This window comes from Epinephelus moara, chromosome 4 (genome assembly GCF_006386435.1).
Source record: "Epinephelus moara isolate mb chromosome 4, YSFRI_EMoa_1.0, whole genome shotgun sequence".
NCBI classification, from domain to species: domain Eukaryota; kingdom Metazoa; phylum Chordata; class Actinopteri; order Perciformes; family Serranidae; genus Epinephelus; species Epinephelus moara.
Window position 1 is genome coordinate 41367376 of NC_065509.1, and position 22500 is coordinate 41389875.

General features: G+C 40.3%; 1 protein-coding gene across 3 annotated transcripts in view; it reads right to left on the reverse strand.

The window, feature by feature from the left end:
- The window catches only part of LOC126389245 (transcription factor COE3-like), a 203947-nt gene that overhangs the window by 25719 nt on the left and 155728 nt on the right, over positions 1-22500 (reverse strand). For all 3 annotated transcript variants that reach the window (XM_050042824.1, XM_050042822.1, XM_050042821.1), the window contains exon 11: positions 18079-18167. In XM_050042824.1, the coding sequence (XP_049898781.1) occupies positions 18079-18167 (89 nt within the window). The remainder of the gene's footprint in view (positions 1-18078; positions 18168-22500) is intronic.

The following is a 22500-nucleotide window of genomic DNA, read 5'->3' on the forward strand; positions in this document are numbered from 1 at the left end:
ACCTCACATCTGTGGATTTTATTTCTGAAGACAGAATCTGAGCTGCTCTGATGGGGAGAGATTACAGGGGATTTCTACTCTGGATTCTACTGTGGCTCGTTTCTTTTTCTTTTTTTTTATGTTAATCTATTTTAAATTTCTGCTGGAGCAGCAGCGTCCAAACAAACGTCTCCAGTGACTCAGAGGAGAAACACTCGCCATTAACCACATTGTTTTCCTCCCAGCCAATCAGAGTGCTGCCTCGCTGCTGGCAACGACACACACACACACACACACACACACACGGAGCTCTCATTTCCCACGACAGACGATGACCTCGAAGGAGGCGATCCAACACACTGAGATGGAAACGGAACGAACGACATCCAGAGATTTTTCTCCCCAAAACTCTTCACGTCGACCAAAACAAACAATCACAGATGCATCATAAAATAGTCATAAAATTCTAAAATACAACAATAACGCTGTGAAATAATATAACAAAAACACTATAAAATAATAAAAACACTATAAAATAAAATAATAAAAATATATTGTAAAAAAAAAAACAAACAAACCAAAAAAACACTTTAAAATAAAACAGCAAAAACAGAAACAGTCAGTAGAAGCAGTGAGCTACAATAAACACTGGAAATGTTTACTGGGTGACAAACCCTAAGTGTCACTGTTTGTACTTTTGTGTGTATTTGTTGACAGTTGAATCAGCTGTTTGTGCCTTTTCTGCTCTCTCAGTGGATTTTCCCACGGCAGAGCTTATCAGTGAATGCAACACTTTTTCATCTGCAGTTAGACTAATTATTTGGGCTTATTATACTGCAATGTGTTAAGTCATTATTTCTGTTATTTCTAAACAGAACAAGAGGTTAAAGGTCATTAATAAGAATTTAAGTTGAATTGATCTGGAAAACTTTTCATTTACTTTGATTATCTGACCATTATTAATATCCACAGTTAAATCTCAGTCTCAGTCAAACAAATCCAAATTAATCACCCTGTGCTGTATCTACTGTAGGAAACACCAGAACTCACTACATCAACACATGTACAAAACACCCATTTTGCTATTAATCACGTGTATGAGGTCTGGTGAGTCACAGTGTCACAGTTGGTACTATAAAGGCTAACTGAAACTTAAAGCATCAAACTGGTTTGGTTCAGTGTGGAGGCCATGTTTGTAGTTTCCTGCACTGTACTACATCTGATCAGTTAAAGGAACAGTGCAATGTTTAAAGATGGAGTCAGCGATTCTGGAGAAAAACTGTTGACAAGGCTCTGTGGAGTTCAGCACATTAGCACATTAGCATTAGCTCTCACTCCCGCTGCCTTTATCTTTATACAGCCACAGCCTTTCCCCTGTCCTGTTCATGAACACAAACATCCCTTGTTGCTCACTGGCTGCCTGGAATAGTGTTTGATTGCCATTTCAAGAGTCAGCCTCATCCCCAGGACAGAGACAGGTCCAGGATAGAGTTAGCCTAGCTTAGCAAAAAGACTGGATGCAGTTGGAAACGGTTAGCCTAGCTTAGCACAAAGATGAAAGCAGGGGAAATGGTCAGCCTAGCAGAGCACTAAGAATGGAAATGGGCAGGAACAATTAGCCCAGTTTACCACAAAGAATGGTAGTACAGGTGAACTGCTACCCTAGCTTAGCGCAAATACTGGAAGCAGAGGGAAACAGTTAGCCTAGCTTAGCACAGAGACTGGCAGCAGGTGAAAACAGTTAGCCTTAGTTAGCACAAAGACGGGAAGAGGGGTTGACTGTTAGCTTAGCTTAGCTTAGTTTAGCACAAAGACTGGAAGCAGGGTAAATTGTTGGCCTATAACAACTCTAAAACTGTTTTCATGTCGGATGTGTTTGTTTAACTTTGACCGTCCAGAGGGTGAATCTGTCTGTGTGACATCATCTGGACTTGTGTAGATGTGTATGTGTGTGTGTGTGTGTGTGTGTGTGTTCAGTGAATGAATGGCCTCCTGTCAATCAAACCCCCCCAGGAGCATCCCTCTCTATTGTCAGACAATCTGTCAGCCTGCTCCTGCCAACACTGTGTGTGTGTGTGTCTGTGTGTGTGTGTGTGTGTGTGTGTGTGTGTGTGTGTGTGTGTGTGTGTGTGTGTGTGTACATATGAATACTGTATATATCTGTGTATGTTCAGTTTCTGTGTTTGCACATAGCTACGTTCTTTTCTTTCTGTATTTCTTTTTCTTACTCACTTGTCTCTTCCCATTTTCTCTTACTCTATTTTTACTTCCATTGATCCTTTTTTCACTCCTTTCCTTACTTGCTACTTCCTTATTTTTGCCCCATTACTTTGCCTCTCTTTCTTTGTATTATTTTTCCATCCTTCCTTGTCTCCCTTTTTCTTTATTTTCTTTATTTTCTATCTTTTCTTTCCTTTTCGCTCTTTTCTGTCCTTCTCTCCTTTTATCCTTCCTTACGTGACTACTTTCCTTCCCTTTTCCCTTATTTTGCTTCTTTTATTTCTTTCCTTCCTTCCTTCCTGCCTTCCTTCATTCATTCCTTTCCTCACTCACCTACCGCCTCTCTTTTCTTTTGTTCACTTCCTTTAATCTCCCTCCTTTCACTCCTTCCTTTACGTCCTCTCCTTTTTTAAATTACCTTTCTTTTGTCTCCTTTTATTTTTTAAAGTAAAACCTAAAATCAGCAGGTGAAAAGACGTGTGTTTGCCAGTGTGTGTCTCTGTGTGTGTTTGTCTGTGTACTTCTGTGTGTAGCTTTGTGTGTGTGTGTGTGTGTGTGTGTGTGTGTGTGTGTTCCTCCTCTGGCTTCATTAATCTCCATTAGAAAACAGAAGTTAGTTAATGTCTCCTTCGCTCGGCTGCAGCAGCGAGACGCCACGAGGCAGCAGCTGCCTGTCACACACACACACACACACACACACGCAAACTGCTACTCACACATACCAAACATATGCAGAAACACACACCTGAAAAATACAGCTCACAGACACTGAAGCCACACACACAAAAGACTTTACCTCTTTTGTGTGTATTTTGTGCACATTGTGTGTGAATGTGGTGTGTGTGTGTGTGTGTGTGTGTGTGTGTCCTCCTTCTATTTTCATTAGGTCCTGACAGACACAACAGCCTTCTCAAGTTAATGACGCCTCCGAGGCCTCACTGCTGAAGAGCCGCTGCTGCTCAGTGTGTGTGTGTGTGTGTGTGTGTGTGTGTGTGTGTGTGTGTGTGTGTGTGTGCACTTGTTCATTTGTTCTTGGCCGCAGCTCTCTGATCTGTGAATCAGGCACTCCAACTCCAACTACCCAGATTCTTTCCCTCCAAAAAAATCAACCCTCACAAATCCACCACAGAAGAAGAGCAGCGAATCAATCGATAACTCTTCAATGTCCTGATCGAACATCAGTATTGATCGTTCTAACACAGCAGGTGAAGCGGGGCACGTTCCCAGCAGTAAAATCTGACTCCAGATGAACCTCTGCAGGTGTTTCTGTCTCATGAAGCTCTGCTCTGATTGGTCACTGATCAAAAATCAAAGGTTTTTCAGGGTTTATAAATATAATTTATATCATATTTACTGTCAGATTTTATATTATTATTGCATGAAAATGTTATGGAGACTGTTGTTGTGTTCAAGGACACTTTAACTACTGAGATTTAAGAGTCAGTTTTTCTTTTAAAACAAGAAAATAACAAATTAAATATCTATGTTCACTTTAGAGCTGAAATAATTAGTCGATTATTGATTAGCTGACTGACAGAAAAATAATGGTGCAGTATTCTGAAAATGTTTTCACAGTTTCTGAGATTTTTTAAAGCAAAAACACCAAACACTTTGTTTTTCTGTGTGGGTTTTGGACTGTTGGTTGAACAAAACGTTGTTACATAATTGTCAGTATTTTCTGACATTTTATAGACCAGATGAATAATTGATCAGCAGAGAAAATGGAAACTAATAATGAAAATAATTCCCATCATGCTCCTCCCTCAGTCCGCATGTTAGAGGCCTGTAGAGGTACTGTAGAAGTATACAACAGTTCACAGCAGAGCTGGGTGATATGGGATATAGATAATATTGCCATTATTTTTAGGCTACATTGTGATACACAATATATACCTAGATATTTTTGAAAATACCTCCAAATCTATGGATATTAAACTACTAAATATACTCCAGCTACAGTAAAGTTAAAAAGAAGTGGCTCCTGTTTAATAAAATTAAATAAAGTACTGTTACGATAAAGTTAAACGGGAAAGTGTTATAATGAAATAATTCAAAGTGGAACTAATACTGCTTTTATTTTGAAGCACCTCGCTCATCACAGGCAGGAAGTTTATGCGGTAAACTGGAAGCCTTTGGTCAACAGTCGTTTTTGGGGCCATACACATGCCACGTTTTTTGCACCCTCAAATTCACTGTTTTCAATGCAGTTCAACGTTTGGAACTCAGCAGCACGCACTGCATGTCATATGATGAGGACCAACCGATCACAGCTAACAGATATCTTTCCCTTCTTCTATAAATATCAGTCTGTGATAAATACGGAGAAGTTGATCATGTTAGTGCAGGGCTACCCAGAGCTTTACATCTGTCCCACAGATGATAGGCCTACACACTTATCAACAGCACCTGGAAGAAGATCAGCTCTACACTCAGGATTTCAGGTAAACAGGCTATGATACGGTGCTTGTTAAGGTTGCTTAGTAACCTCAGTCGCAAGCTGCCGCTGCGCTCTTGAAAACCGTCTCAAAAAAGCCACAAATGTAGCGCCCAGCATCCGACCTTGCATTTTCCAGGCGGTTAAAGCGTAAGGTTTAACTGTTATTGGGGCGCCATTCAAACCTGACGATCGATCACTATGAGCTGGAAACAAACTAACAGCTCTCCAGTTTGTATATAAATGATATCTGAAAGTCGCACTGGTGCTCCACAGCCGCAAAATGGTTCTAGTCTGGCGTCCTGCAGATACAAAAACACACACCTCACCTGCTCACACACTATCACCCAGGGGAGAGAGGTCTGGATGAGCGGGGGGAGTGTGTGTGACGTATTGTTTTGTGAGTGTTTCTTTTAGTGTCAGTGAAAGGAAGAAAACCAAAATGCTGAAGTGAGTCTCGGGCCAGTGGCTTAAAAACATGACATTCTAATTCTGTGTTTGAGATATCATCTTTTTAGACATCAACAAGGACATCGAGTATAATCATCGGAGCGCCCACCCTGAGTTCACAGTAACATATAAAATATAAATAAAGTATTTTTTGAAAAGTGAGAAACAAGCAAATTTGTGTTGTCTTCGTCATTATATTGTTTTCTATTTTTTTTTTTTTTTTTTAATTGTGTGTCTTTGAGTCTTATTTTGCACACCTACAGAACTTGAACACATCAGAGTGTCATTGATTGTGTCTTTCAGAACACAAACTGAAACCTGGAGGAAAATAAATCTACAAACTCAAAGATTATTTTATAAATTGTCAAAAAAACGTCCCTTCTGTAGCTGCTTAAAATGACTTAAGTCATTTTAAACATTAAAACAGAAACAGTTTCCGTGTGATCCGTCAGTGTTTCTTTTCCTCCTGTTCTGAACTGAACAAAGTGAAGTTGATTTTTCTGTTTTTATGCATCAGATCCAGTTTCACTCTGCTGCTGCTGCTGGATGTGTTGTTATCTGTCAGAGCGTCTAATTGCCTCAACGCTGCTGCTGCTGCTGCTGCGCTATACATCCCCATTCACACCATCACACACACACACACACACACATCAGCTGCTCGGCCACACCCTTCTCGCACACACACACACACACACACACATGTATTAACACCCTCACACACACACACACACAGACAGCGCCATTGGATTCCTGTCAGCGCGAGTGCCGGCAATCAGAGCGCTGGGCGCTTTAACGGCGCTGAAAGGCCTGCCCCAATCGATACGGTAATGCACTGGCTCCCGGTTATCATCATCATCTCTTATCACTGACCCACACCTCCGAGAGGGGGGAGGAGGTGGGGGAGGAGGGAATATGGGAGAAGAAGATGGAGGAGAGAGGGATGGGAGATGAGGAGGAGAGGGTCTCTGGGTGTTTCCCTTCAGCTGTGAGGAGATGGATGGACTCATGGGGGAGTGATGGGAGGAGTGGGGGGGTCAGAGTGGATAACTGGACATCTAAAACAGCTTCGAGATGGAGGCAGCTGATTGGATAATCTCCTCCAAACCAATGATAGGTTGGCGTTCAGTACATGTGGTTAATGACTGGCTGAATTGGTCACCCGAGTGTGTGAAGACCATCAGTGGAGGAAATATTCAGATCCTTTATTGAAGTAGGAGTACTAAAAGGACACTGTAAATACTCCACTACAAGTAGAAGTCCTGAATTTAATACTTAAGTAAAAGTATGCGTGCATTGTCAGCAAAATGTACTTTAAGTATTTTATTTCAAGTAAAATCTGTTCATCCATTCATTGTGCAGTCGGTGTGTTCCTATTGTATCTGATGTTTGTGGATTCATATCACTGCTGTAGGTGTTGAAGGTTGTGCTCATTTAAACACCTCTATATCCCGTTGGGTAGTTTAATCTACAGCGATGCATCATATTCTGTAAGATCGTCATATGTTTGTAGTGTGGCTGTCCTGTGAGAACCATGTATCTCCAAAAAGTCAACTTTTCATGGTGTCAGGAAAACAGCTAATTCAGTTGGTTAAACAGACACAGATACAGATACAGATAATGGTTTACTTGCACAATCATATTATTTATATCCCCACTGGCAAGCTAATCAGCACTGCTTTGCCCTGTGCCTATGCTGGGCGTGCACGCGAGAGCAGTGCTCATACGGTGGCTCTCATACCATCCTGTATGATGTCACATTAGCTCTGTCAGCACTGTTGCTGTTGTTAACACTGCTGATAGCGCTGTCCCATCCTGGGTATTGGAAAGAGAAAAACTAACCGGTGCATCTGCCCAGTGATTTGGATCTGCTCCAAAATTCAATAGGTTCTTCCTTAGCCCATGTTACACCCATCCACCAAGTTTTATAGAAATTGGGTGTGTAATTTTTATGTAATTCGGCTTTAAAACAAACACACAAACTGAGCTGAATATATGATCTACTTAGTGGAAGAAAAAAAAAGTTTGGTCATCATACAATGAATAAAAAAACATTAAATATCAATAACAATTATCTTATATAGCAAAGTCTTCTCTCCTTATGGAAACCAAACCAAACTGTTTCTATAGCTGACAGTAGTGTACCTGATGTTAACATTTGTTTAAATATATACATAAATAAAATAAAATAAAATATATGCATGAGACAATATGTTTCAGAATTAGGTTTGGATCTTTGTTAGAAATTGGGAGCCAGAGCACCCAGTGGGTTAGTGGGTAGAGTCCTTTGTGTGAAGGCATCGTCCTGGCCGCAGACTGTCCCATCTAATGAAGGCCAAAAGCCCCCAAAAAATAATTAGGAGCCATTTGTGAAAAAGTTACTAACCACACTGTAACATATTATTAACACTATATCACACAATACAGAATGCTGTTGTACTGACTAGGAGCGTGACTATGATTCCATTAATGTAGACTAATTAACCATTAACGTAATTAACAGTTCTGAGCACCTGTAAAACAGAGTGATACGTGCGTAGTTAAACGTCTCTGTGCTGTTATACTCTGTATCAGCTCTCATGTTTGATCAAACTGCTTGGTCGGAACTAACTGTTGAATAATAAAACATAAAAACATGATGAATCGTGCAAACTGAAGATTTTAAATTAAAAGATCTTTGTGTTTAAGCTGCTGATCCAGAGCAGACTCATCTCACATTTATCACCACTGATGGCTGGATCCTACATTTCCCATAATGCAACCGGACAGCGCCTTCTGAATGAACACGTCCTCTAAACTCCACACCTTCAGATTTAAACACCAGCTTTCTGTTTGATATTTATTTTCTCCTTCAGAGACACAGAATGTTTTCACACCTCAATGTGTAAAACTGGTGGAATGCTCCTTTAAGTTCAGGCAACATCTCCATAGAAACTAAAAATAAACACAGAAATGAGACTTTAATCTAATCTGATAATCTGGCTGATCCGTCTCCCCGCAAAGTTCAAGTCGGGTCGAAAATTAAAATATGGAGAGAAGAAGAAGAATGTGAAAACTTCCTGTGAGAATATTCGCAGGAAATTAAAACACATTCCTGCAGTTTGGATAAATTAATTTCAATTGGTTGGAATCCAACAACCTGAACATTTCTCTCTCTGTTTAATTAACAATCCTTTAATACGACGTCTCTAAATGTTTTCAGAGCAAAAATAAATTCATCATGTCTAAACACCAGCTGGGTCCTGACTTAATTACTCATTTTAAGATTTCTTTAGAGACTTTTTGAAGGAGTCACAACATCAGAATTAACTTTAATTCATAAATTACTTCGAAGATATTTAGTTTCATGCTTTGAAAGGCTCAGGAATTTCACAGCTGAGGAAAAAGGGCATTTGTTGGAGACTATTTTCAGCGGCGGATTAATTCACATTTGGTCCTCTAGTGAGTATTTGTGGCAGCAAGACGGTGTGTGTCTGATTGAGTGTGTGTGTGTGCTCATGTTGATGTAGGGACATGTCACCCTGTACAACAGAGTGGCCCATTGATGTGCTTTCAATAGTTCTTGGACAACAATAGAGCTCTATGGCTACCTGCAAGCTGTTTACTCCCCACTGATTGTCTGAAGAGTATTTTTAAAAACTAAAAAAAAAATATCAGAGGATAAGGAAACATTCGGAGCCACCAGCAGCTGAAAACTAAAAATAAAAAGGAGTGTTTCATGTCGAGGTCTGTGACTGTAGCAGTGCGATACATGAATACAATGTTCACACATACACCCACACAGGGAGCTACAGGGAGTTTACAGGTGGAGAGAAACAAGACTCTCTCTCTGGTTCATCCTCAGTGGGTCTAATCAACTCAGCACTGAGGAGGAGGAGGAGGAGGAGGAGGAGGAGGAAGGAGGAGTCCTAGACTCACTGGTAATGGTAAAACATCTTCAGACTGAGAAAAACTGATCTTAGCCAGAGAGTGTGTGTTCATGTGAAATAGAAAAATAAGTGGATATTTTTTAAAGTTCTTCCTCAGGTTATGTCTCCCTGGTGCCGTCACTCTCAGGACCATCATGCACCAGGAGCAGCAGATATGTGAGCGCCGAGAAGACGATCAAACTTGTCTATCTAGAGGAAGTAAAAGTCCTAACAAGGCTTCCGTAGGTGAACCTGTGTAAGGATCATTTGTGAGGTGACCCTCTAAAATAATCCTGCAAAAAACTACAACAAATTCTGATTTATTTTAAATATCCAGTGTGAAGGACGCAGCAGGATATATTGGCAAAAGTGGAATATAATATAATAAGTATGTTTTCTTTAGTGTATAATCTCCTGAAAATAAGAACTGTTGTGTTTTTGTTACCTTAAAATGAGCGGTTTATATCTACATAGGGAGCAGGTCCTCGTCTACAGTGATCGCCATGTTGCACTGCCATGTTTCTACAGTAGCCCAAAGTGGTCAAACCAAACACTGGCTCTAGATAGGGACATTTATGTTTCCATGTTGGCCACTGTACCTAACAGCCCCTCCACGGTGAGACGGTTGGAAAACCAGTGGGTTTTTTTAACGTGAAACTGCTTTATTTGGTGTTTTTACCTGTTTTAATCACCATTAATAAACATATAAACATCGCCTGAAGGGTGAGGCCTGAAAGAGACGTACACCACTTCCCACGCATAAGCTGTGATCAATAAAAACAGACTTGATGGGAGAAACTTTGACCCATGCTTACGAACATTTTGGAGATGGTAAATTTGTGACACAGATGGTGCAGTAGAGGCCTGGTTGTAGAAATTGTTGAATGTTTTTGGTGCATGCTGTTTTTGGCTTTTGTCCATACGGGCATTTTTAGTAAGGATCCTACACATTGTTTTATAAATTAGACCCCTGGTTTGTTTGTTATGTAGAGGAAGAGACCTCTGTGGATAATTCAGCTCCTGGTACTGAACACTGAACACCAAAGGAAGTGTAACCAGGAGAAACTTCAGTTGGTTGCAGTTTGCACCACTAGACACCGTGAAATCCCCCTAAATGTTACACACTGTTCCTTTAGGTTTATATATCTTTGACTATGACACAGTGGTGCAGTGGTTAGCACTGTCGCCTCACAGCAAGAGGGCTCCGGGTTTGAAACCACTGCCCCTCTGTGTGCAGTTTGTATGTTCTCCCTGTGTCAGCGTGGGTTTCCTCCAGGTGCTCTAGCTTCCTCCCACAGTCCAAAGACATGCAGGTTAATTGGTGACTCTAAATTGTCCGTAGGTGTGAATGTGAGTGTGAATGGTTGTCTGTCTCTATGTGTCAGCCCTGTGATAGTCTGGTGACCTGTCCAGGGTGAACCCTGCCTCTCACCCAGTGTAGCTGGGATAGGCTCCAGCCCCCCCGCGACCCCTAACAGGATAAGCCGTTAGAGTTAATGAATGAATGAATGAACTCTATTTTTGTTTTTGTTGAATTTTATCAGAATCAGAACCAGAAAATCAGAGAGAAAAACACACAGAATCCACCTGCTTTCATATTCAGCCCTAAAGACACTCTGAGTCATAATATTCATCCCAACAAGTCAGTTACTGTACTCAAGTATTTTTCTGAAGAGGAACCAAACAGCTTAACAAATCATGTCGAGGAGTTTATATGATGATTACTCTCATATAATGCAATATTATTTAATATACTTAATATCTTAAAATGTCACGTTTTTACGGAAATAAAACCCCAAATAAATTAGGATAAGAGTGATTCAGTATTCACTATTAAAATTAACAAGGCTTTGAAAAAACATTTAGACCATAATGTAGGAAAAGGGAACATTTACACCTCTTCTCCTCCCTTACCTCCCACTCTACCTCCTTACTTTCTCGTTTCTTAATCAATGGAGATAGTAAAAATCTATTGAAAATATAACTGAACTGTTAAATTACTAAAGTATGAAATCACTGTGTTTTTTAAATACTTAGAATTTTGCACAGAGTTTGGCTCTTGGCTCCAGAAATGAAATACTAATCCTCCTTTAAAAGCTGCATAAAAACAGAAATATTAAATAAACAGTATTGCTTTTTAAACATAATTAACCCTCTCTGTGATGGACACAATGACCTGGTAATGATTAATATATTTTTGCAGGTTAAATATTCTCACTGTAAACAAAGAAACATCTCAGTATCAGAGTGTATTGCTCCCAGAAACAGCTCTCGGAGGCTGCACCCTCGTGACCTTGCCCTTCTTCAGTCCATCTCTTGACATATTCCTCCTCTCGCTCTCTTTTTTTCTATTTTCCTCCATTGGTTTCTAGGGGCTTAATTACGGGGGGGTGGCTCCGTGGTTGAGGAGGTGCGGGGCGAACAGGGATCAGTGTGACCCTGGAGGAGAAGCCATCAGACAGCGGCCTTAACAATGATAAATCACCCCGAGCAGAGCTACAGATACAGCCGCCGCCCCGCTGATCTCTATAAAATATGGATGGACCGTGGCGCTGTGCAGGAGCAGCAGAGCCGCATCGCACCGGATCTCCAGATTAGCGATTATCAGGCGGAGGGTTATTCTAATGATGTGGGACATGGTGTGGGGTTAATTCCATTCACAGGAAATGGATTGAAATTCAGCTCATGAATTGAATATTGCTCATTATTCTCAATGAGAGCAGGAAATCTCCTCATTCATGAAGTGGGTTGGAATTAATAATCCCTGAACGGACGGACTCCCTCCTCCCCCCTCAGAGTCGGGATGGGGGTCAATGATCAGAGCTAAAGGTGCAAACCGCAACACGCCAAACACGCTTAATCTCCATCTTATGCTCCACAAATCATCAGGAAGGAGAGGGAAGAAAAAGGAAGTCTCATTTTTCTGCCGTTAATTTTCTTGTTAAATCTGAGTTTTGTTTTTAGAGGTTGGTTTGTTTTTCACCACAGAACGGCCCTTACTTCACAAAAATCGACATATTTCAGAGCTCAGGGAGCAGCAAAGAGAGGTTCAGCCACCAAACAGTCTCCATCTATGTTATTTAAACTTAAGATAAAGGAAGTGGTCACAGCTAGCAACAGCTGCTTTAATTAACTCACAACTTCTAAAGTAAATATTGCGTCCTTGTTAATGTCCTGTACTATGTGACGTATTCTGACACACTGATTGTCGCTGATGTGATTTGATGCTGCTATCTGACCCTGTGTCGACCAGGTCTCACTTGCAAAAGAGGTTTTAATCTCCATGTGACTTTGTAGTTAGATAAAGGTTATACATGTGTCTGTGTATTTACTGAACAAATCCTCTTAATTTATACCTTAAAATGCATATTCTTTATATTCAGGTTAAGGAATGGTTGTGAAATCAGTATCTTAAAGGCTTTTAAAAGCAAAGTGAAGCTTTAAATGTTGCTTCTGCTCCTAAATTAACGAGTCATTTTTAAAATGACTCTCACTTTAGGGCGCTGTGTAGCTCACCTGGTAGAGCTGGCGCACGTGTACAGAGGCTATGTCATCCCCACACTCTCCCCCCTTCACGCTACCACCATCCAATCAAATAAAAGCAAACAAAATTAATCTTTAAAATTAAAATTACTCATTCTAAAAATTAAGAGACATTTAAGAAAGCGTGGCGTTATATTCTCTTTGCAACAGAGAGGACAGCCTTGTATACTGTGTTTACCAAACAGAACCTCTTTATTTACACCTTAAAATTACCCTTTTCAAACTAGGGTTAAGATAGAATTAGTAGCTTCCATTTTTAATGAAAGCTATCTTACAAATTAGGGGACATTTGAGGCATTATATTAATATACTAAGGAGGCATACTTATATAATATCGTTGCTGCAGAGATAAAGTAAAACCATCAGTCTCAGTCTTTACATTAAGTAAACAGAACCTCTTATCTTAACCTTAAAATTATAATTTTCTTATTTAGATTAAGGTGGTTACGAAATCAGTACTTTAAAAGTCTTGAAGAGCAAACTGAGACACAAAGTGAAACAGGATTTTTAAGAAGACCCTCGTCTTAAAATTAAGGGGCACTGGAGGCAATATCTTCAGATAATTAAGGGAGCATAGTTTTATATTATCTTTGCAGCAGACAGAAGTAAAGCCATCAAACACTCTCCATCGTTATATTAACTGAACAGAATTTCTTTATACCCTAAAATTAACCAGATTAAGGTGCTCATGAAATAATTCAAATAGCAAAGTAAAGCTCCAAATATTGCTACAGACCTTTACTTTACAAATAAAGGGATATTTTAGTCATTCGTTTCAAGTATTTATAACTAATGTTTAATGTCTGTCTGTCCACAGTTGAGACAGACAGGCAGACAGACAGGCAGCTAACAGGCAGTTTGACAGTCTGTGAGACCAACTGGTCACTGATAACCTCTGGGGTTTCTCGTGGATCAGGTTCAGCCCTCTAATTTCATTTCCAGTCTGGCTCAGCTGCAAGCGGACACCTCAGCGTCCGTCCAGTAGCCTCAGAGAGGACTCGTGCAGCCAGAGACGACCTGCAAGGCTCACTGCTACTCCTGCTCACTGTTAGCATGTTAGCATCTCCAGTCCTGTCTGATTCACAGGTTGTTTGATGTTATTGATCAGGTGTGGAAACAAAAATGTAAATGTATTGGAAATCGTTAGCTTAAGAGAAACATGTTCATTAGCTCAGACTAACCTTGAGTTGTTTAAAGGTGTTTTTTTGCTCTTCTGATGGAGCTAGGCTAACAGTTTCCCCCTGCCTCTAGTCTTTGTGCTAAGCTAGGCTAAATTCATTTGAGAAAAAGGTTCAGCTTTTCTGTCTTGACCCTTGGCTTTGGTCAACAAACCCAGCTGATAGAAGGTGGCTTGTTAGCGCCAACATCAGAGAGACTTGGAGGTGAATTTGATGGAGCTATGCTAACAGGTTTCCCCTGCTTCCAGCCTTTGTGCTAAGCTAAGCTAACCCTATCTTTGAGGTAACTCCAGAGCAGTTTCTCATCTTTCAGACAAAATCAGCTGGTTTTTTTGCCTCCTGGTGTCCATATTCACCATTCTTGTTTAGGTGAACAATCACTCCACACTGCACCCATAATGCACCACCTGACGCCCTACAACGAATCAATCTGTTCTGTGTTGCACCGCCTGTCTAAAGAACAAAAAACCTTGCCATCCAAACATCTCTCTCCATCCCTCCTCCTGTCCTCCGCAGAGTGGTGGCAGGTGAAAACAAAAGAGAAGTGACAAGCTGAGTTAACCCGTCGCTTTCCCGGTCACATGATCCCCGTCGCTAAAACACGGCGTCCTGTCGCCTTGCCGGCTGCGAGCCAACAGCTCGCTGCATCACTGTGATTTTCTCTCATGTCCAGAAACGTCTGGGAGGAAAAAACCTGTGGTCTTATTGAGTTTTCTTTTGAATAAATAAATATTTAAAAGGGTGGAGAGGAGGGTGGAGGGTGTTTGACGTTCCACTCTGGCTGCAAATCAGGCCATCAAAGGGGCCAGACAATGTATGCTCACTATTAGTATCAATTTACAAATAAACTGCTTTTTTGGTGACTGGATCTCCGATGTCAGATTTTGATAAATGGTTTCAATTTGGCAGCTGCTTTCGAGTGTCAGAGCCCATCTGACGCTCGATGCTCGCCGCCGCCGCTCGCTGCCTCAAAGAATCTGCCTCAGTTAGCCTCGCAGCCGGCAGCAGCCAAAATAATCTCTTCATACTAACCAGGGCAGGTGTGTGTGTGTGTATCTGTGTGTGTGTGTGTGTATGTATCTGTGTGTGTGAGTGCATACTAATGTCTTTCTGTGGGTAAATATTGAAACCAGGCAGATTTCACTACTGATGTTTTCCTACACAAATCTTAAAGGAGCTTCCTGTGTTTTTTACACCATTAACTTTAAATCAAAGGCACTTTTCTTCACTGTTTGTAAAGCCTGCTGTTGTTTAATAGATTTTTTAATGTGCTTTTCTCTGCTTTCAGGCAGCTGGTTTCATTTCATTTCACTACAGATAAAAAAGTCCACCTGCAGAGACTGAAAACCTGCTTCACATTAAGTTGTTATCATGAACATACCAACACAAAATTGATCCATCTGCTTCAACAAATGATTATTTTCATTATCGAATCATTTGACAAAATACTTTTTGCCAAAATTGTTTAAAAAAAGTCTGACTTTTTTTCTTAAAAAACATAAATATCTTCAAATAGGGTCACAAAGTATGAGACTTTCAGGGTATAGTAACTGTCTCACTGTATTGTGGTATCACAGAATTATTGTTACTGTCAGGAATGAAAATGGAAGGGTTTTCTTTTACAAATGTTTTATTACTATAATTGAAACCTGAAACCATTTTTTAATGGCAGCATGTGTAAAGATTCTCCCCTTTGAAAAGAACTAAAATTAAGGTGAAACTCTCTGTCCAGTTGCATTTCTTTCAATATTGTAAATAAGCTAATGTGCACTGTACGATAACTGTCAACTTTCACATCACGATAAGACTTGAAACCGGAATATTGCTGCAACCTTACTTTAAATATCTGATTTTGTTCAAACCAACAGTCCTAACTCAAAATTTTTAGTTCACTGTGATATAAAACAAAACTAACAAAAATAAAAAATTATGGAAAAAATATCCACATTCTTGTTTGAAAACCTTTAAACGTAAACTAAAGATCAAAATAGTTTTGCAATACTGTAATATTCATTTTCCTTGTTGTAAGCCAGCGCAGAAGGAAGCGTGCATCTACTGTTGGCTCACCTAGCATCACTGTGCTGGCCAATGTTACAGCTCAGCCAAGATGGACACTACTAATGTTTTAATCTCGTACTGTCAAGAGAACGAGCCTCTTGTCCATGATGCTTCCTTCAGTGTTTCCACATATTTTATGGACAAAATTTCAAAACCTTTCCATGACTTTTTAAGGACCTGAATTATTTATTTCTTGCCCTAGTTGCTCTGCATTTTCCACACATACAAGATTCAAACTTTTTTCAAGTATAATTTCAGCTAGCTGGCATGCATGGAGGATGAGACAGAACGTGGGGAGACAATAAGGAGTTAAGTTTAAAAATTATGTCATCAGCTACAGAAAATAAATTTGCCAATGTGTTACATTACATGGAAGGTTATCCATGAAGGATTACTCTAACAATTTCATTAAACAATAAAATTTAATGACTTTTCCAAAACTCTCAATGATCTTATGATCTTTACTAATTCCATGACTTTTCCAGACTGTCCATGACTACAGGAACCCTGTTCCTTCTGTGTCATGATACAGTTGGCGGGTGTAGTTCAGTAGAAAGAAAATAGTTCCTACATGGAACTGCTCACAACAAGGTCTGTGGATTATCTTGAGTAACCAGGTCATGATTTCTGTAAAGAGACATTGCTGTGAGTTTTTAAAATGTATTTTTTTGGTGCTTTAAGCACCACAAGCAAGTGGCATCTACGTCCATTGTATTAGAGAGAACACAGACATCTCTACAGCCGATATCTCTGAGACTCGGCAACTCACACCAAAACTATCTAGACTGATAAACAGCACTACAGGTAAGAGACCAAATATGTATGTTTGATTTTGGGGTGAACTATTCCTTTAAAATACAAGAAAAAGTCCTGGATTCAATTCAATCTCTATTTCATTTCTAAAGCCCAATATCACAAATCACAATTTGCCTCAGAGGGCTTTATAGCAACGACATCCCTCTGTCCCTGAACCCTCACAGCTGATGAGGAAAACCCTCCAAAAACCTTAAAAGGGGAAAATGTTATTCCAGTAAAAAGTATAACCAGTAAAATGAAATGTCCCCTTTGATTGTTATACCATTATATATGACATCACTAGATGATTGTGACTCATGCATTAATGTAAAAGCAGGATTGGTTGAGGTGGAGCTCATTTTGAACTACTAATGGTTATTTTCATTATGGATTCATCTGATGATTATTGTCTCCATTAATCAATTGATTATGTCGTCACAATGACTCAGAGTCCAAAGTGACACCTTCACTGTGTTTGTTTTGTCCAACCAACAGTCCAAACCTCAACATTATTACTAATATATTACAGTTATTAGCAATATTAAAAGGAAAAAGCAGCAAATCTTCACATTTGTGAAGCTGGAACCAAGAAATGTGAAATGACCTTAACCATCAAAACAGTTTTACGTTAATTTTCTGTGATTTTACCAACTAATTAAATGACTTATTGTTTCAGCTGTGCTAATACAGAGTGTTGAGTGGTTTCATTTATTTCAAAGCATCATATTTTATAAACTCTCCTCATTTTTTGTTTGCTAAAATCTTAATCTGTGAAGTAAAGTTGTCAGGTAAATGTAGTGAAGTAGAAGTATAAAGTGGCATGAGAAGAAAATACTCAAGCAGAGTGCAAATACCTTACATTTGTACTGAAGTGCAATGCTGAACAAACTTAGTTACATTCCTCCACTGGTTTTCATGAGTCTGTCCGGGAAGTGAAACACTGATGAACCAATCAGCTCTCATCGCCTGCACCACCCTGACACCTTCATCAGGTCACACTCTAACATCATGGCTTCCCTCTCTGTGTCTCAGCCAGCGACTCACCGCCGTCCAAACCTTCCTCCTCGCCAGTCGAGAGGGAAACAAAACGCAGCGAGAGCAGCAGCGGCAGGATTTGCTCCCATAAACAGCTGTTTCCTGTTTGAAGGATCGGGGAACAATCTGCCCGCTGGCAGAGAGGAGAGCCGGCGGTGCCAAAGAGCGTACCGAGCAGAACCGACAAATCCAATCAGGCAACTTGGTCCTGAGCTGCATTAAATAATACAAGAAACCTTAAAGTCATGCAGTGCAGGTGGTCTACGGCGTCCACAGAGGGACAAACAGCCACTTCAGATTTAAATCAGCCTTTAATGTGGCTGTAAAACCTGATTAAACAACCAAACTGCAGCTCTGACCGACAGGTGCATTCTGGGAAGTACCTGCCAGACGAAACCAAGCTCACCCACTGGCCTTGAATGTGACCTCTGACCTCTGACCTGAGCATGCAGCAGTGACTTAATGACTCTTCTCCACTGACCTTAGGTAACCTCTCAGGGTCCCCGGGGTGGCGAGGGATGACCTTCTGTAGCCTCTGGAAGCCGTAGTCGATGGTGGGCTCGTTCAAGGCTGCGGGAGGATCACAGACAGAGAGCGGCGGTGAGGACGACAGAGACGAATTCAAACCGGCACACACACCAACAAACTGAGCAGCACACACACACACACACACACACACACACACTGACATCAGAGTTATAAACATCCGACAGGTTGTCATTGAATTTAGTTAATATCTAGCAGAGTGACCACGAGCAGCTCCACCTGCTGCAGGCAGGAGGTGATGCCTTGCTCAAGAGCACACTGTGTTTTTTTTTCTCTGAACATTTTCATTAACAAAACAGTGAGTCGTCACATCCTGAACAATTCTAGAGAAATTAATGTAATTGTATATATAATTTAAATAATATTAGAAACAGAAACATGAAACCCAAATACCAAAAAAAACAAGAAAAGATTATACATTTAAATAAAATAATATCCTATGATTTAAAGTTACTTGTTACTGCTCTCAGGGTATCCTCACAGTGAGGCAATTTATAGTAATAAATACATTTTTAAAATCACTTTAATGGTCATGTTGGTAACTAAGGAAATTACTGACCACCCTCAATTCAAATTTCCACCTTAAATTTTGTATTAATGAGCCTCAAAGTTCTGGGAAGAAAACATATTTTAGTCACGCCTTAAAAAAGAATAAAGACTTGTCGTCAAACAACCTTAATACAGAGGAAAAATAATAAAAATAGATTTCTTTCAGTGTTATTTTCTTGTGTCTTGTTATTGGTTGGTTGAGTGAAATATTCAACCTCAATATATTTGTACTTTTCAATCAAGCCTTTGAAACTTCTTTGAAACTTCAGGATCTTTCCTTGAAACTCATTTCATTTTTTTTAGTTAAGGTTAATTACAGTTAATTAAATCATTGAGCCTCCTCAGATCTACCAGGAATATTCTATTCACCAGCAAATCAAGGTATCTGCGTTTTGGTACCAACACATTAACTTTATATAAAGCCCTTTTTTAACTGAACAGAAGTAGCCAAAGTTCAAGCAGCTGTCCAATAATGTCAAGATACAAACAAACTCTGTTATTTTTTTATAATTCTGTGACTTTCAGGCAGTCTGGGTTCTTACATTGATGTGGTTTACATGATACTTTTCCAAAAATTTATGATGAATATTAGTATTTAAGTCCCTATTTACCTGTTGTCTCATTACACTTTGACAGTATGACAGTCTTAAACAGATTCTTAAACAATAGATTTGTCTTTTTCTTTCATTTCGAGTGTGTGTTTAAAGCGTTTTATCACCAGTTGATGTTGAGTTGGGCTTCAATATTACGATAACAGTACCCTTAAAGAGTACTTTGTTAAATACCTTTGATTTGTACTTCATTTGAAACCCATCATGTCAATTGAAACATTCACTACTACTACTACTTTTGGTGGCATCTCAGCATGCTTTACTGCCAACTCTGTCAGACACACCACACTCAACTTCACGACACCACGGTCTGTTTGGGTTGTAGCTGCTGAGGTAGTGGCTACAAACAAAATCATACAAACAGTCTTTTTTTTCTAGATTTAGGTACAAATAGGATCAAACGCAGGTATCATTTGACTGGAGAAGTTTTGATACTTCTTGTTTTTTTGGTAGATACTTTAACAGTACTGATACCCAGCTCTACCAGGTGAGCGAAGTGATTGGATAATATGTGTATACATTAAAAGAGTGTTTCCCAACTAGTGGGTCATGAACATCTCAAGTTTGTAAAAAACAAACTTTATTTTTAAGTACAGTGAATTTCTGGTGCAGAGCTTTTATTTTAAAGAGCAGTTTCCTGCTGCAGAGTGAGTGACTAACAGACAGCAGACTAGCTCGACGATGTGGCCAAACACAAGTATGATGCTGAATGTATTTAATTCTTTGGACCTTGAACTGATGACTGAGGAGAAACCTGGACTCTGTGGGAACCAATGCATTAAAACTCTTGTTTTGCTTGTTCAACACCTGATAAAGCTAAAAGGTTATCATATACAACCTGCAGCAGTTAAACAGTGCGCAGGAGTTTTGTCACTTTTGGAAACAACGCTTGTTTTAAGAAAATGAGGTTTTAAAGACTAAAATAAAAACCAGAAAACAAGATGATAAATCTGACCAAACATCTGATGCTAACTCTGATTCACTGCTGGTGAAACAGTGCGACCTCTCAGTGATCTTCAGCTTCAGTCTGTTGGTTCTTATTAACAGTGAACACTAACAGAGAGCGCAGTGTCAGTTGATCTCTTATCTTCCTGCTGTTTATTAAGTGTGAGACCTCACACTCCATCTGTCCTCCTCACTCTGCCTTTTCACCGCTAATTCAATCCAACCTTCCCTCCCTTTTTTCTTTTATTTTCTCCTCCATTCATTCACCTCTGCAAACAATCTGCCTTCCTCCTCCTCCTCCTCCTCCTCCTCTTCCTCCTCTCCATACGTTGGAGAAACACCCGGAAATGAGTTCGGGGAGATACTTCTCCATAATCAAGCCCATTAATCATAAAAGGCTGTCAAATTTGACTTTGGGGACAATTTGTCAGCCGATCTTGCCCACTCCGCTTTTGTCACCGTTGGCTCTTGTATTCTGTAAGGATGATTGACACACCAAATGCCGGTGAGTAGAATAGCTAGTTTGCGCTAATATGCATAACCGTGGCTTTCATGAATAAGAATAAGGCAGCTATATACGGCAGCGCAGAGGGGTCTCCTTCAAAAGGGCTCCGCCACCGTTTGTCGCCAGCGCTCCCAAATAGATGTTATTACCATTATAACAATATTTGTTTTCTTTCCCCGGGAATGGGCGACCGCGAGCTGCTAAATCAAATTTGTCGGAGCGGCGGCAGAGGAGAAAAAGGGCTTTCAGGCTGCGACTGGGGTGGGGATGATATCTGAAGGGTGACAGAGCGCTGAGGGACGTGGCCCTCGCCGCAGGAGCTGCTGCCATGTTGGATTTTCTTGCCTCCCCGAGAGGAAGCAGAGAGTGAATCTATTACCTCCGCCTGCCGCCCATGAAAGAGGGATTTCATTGTTGGATCCCAAAGAGACTTTTTGGGGGGATGCAGAGCAGCAGAGGATGAATGGAGATAATGCGTCGGGACGACACGAGCAGCAATCAGCAGCGAGTCCCAAACCGGATTGCCTCTCAACGCTGCGTACATACACCCAACTTATAAAACAAGTGAAAGGCACTATGGGAAATGCTGCAATTGAATAAAAACCCATTTACACTCTGAGTGCGAGCGATGGAGAGGGAGAGAGAAGTCTGTGATGTTTAACTCTTTATCTTCAGGAGGAAACGTTTCTGATCTGTGACCTCGTGGCCTCTGAGCAGATCTACTGAAGATGCCTTGCTCAATGGCACATTTATCTGAGAGATTCAATCCTTTGTATTTATGTGATTTCATATGTTCGTACTTTATTAACCGTATTGTCCCTCTGGTTCCAGCTGTCTGATCCCTGTCTGTTTCTCTACAAAGAAATCTCAGAAGGATGGATGTTGTACTGATTATGGGGGCGAGTAGTGATTTCAGGACGTGACAGTGAGTAACAGGGGTTGGGATCGTCACTCAAGAAAAGTAATGTCATTACTTAATTTACGTACTCCCTGTAACATACATACCCCATTCATTACTTTGGCATTACTCCGCAACATCACCTGTGAAGCACTGTCACTGAATTGCCAGTAAACAGTAACATGATCTTAAACCTTTCATATGCACACATATCAGCACGGATCCCCACATAGAGCAACATCATTAGATGATGACAGGCTTAAAAGGAAAAAAACACATTCAAATGGCAAATAAATGTAATTTAACAGGCTAAAAAAACTCACTCGCTCATGAAACCATCCATTTATAGCAGACTGGTCCAGCTTATTTGACATGTTTATCACTTACGCAGAGGTTAAACTCATGAGGAGAAGTCTCAGAGTCAGCACAGACTGAGGGGCCTTTTCACTGGCACACTGGACGGCGTTCCTGTCGTCAGCACGTTGATTATTCAAAATATAGAGTAACGCACACCAAGAATTATAACCAGGGCCTGATCACTCACAGTAAACTTCATTATAGAAAAACAAGTGTCACACACTCTGGCTCCATATGGGCTTCTTTTATTTTGAAGACATTTTGGCCTTTGGGCCTTCTTCAAGATCAACAATCACTAGTCCATACCCACTGGTAGCTTTGTCACCTTCTACCTATGCCAATCCTCAATGCCTATGTGCAGTTTCACATAGACTGACCACGTCAGTGAGTAGAAAAACGTGGGACAGACAGAATGACTGACTGACAGAATGACACACTGACAGTTTCCGTGATTATGTACAGCATACCATACCATGACTTAGTCATACCAAA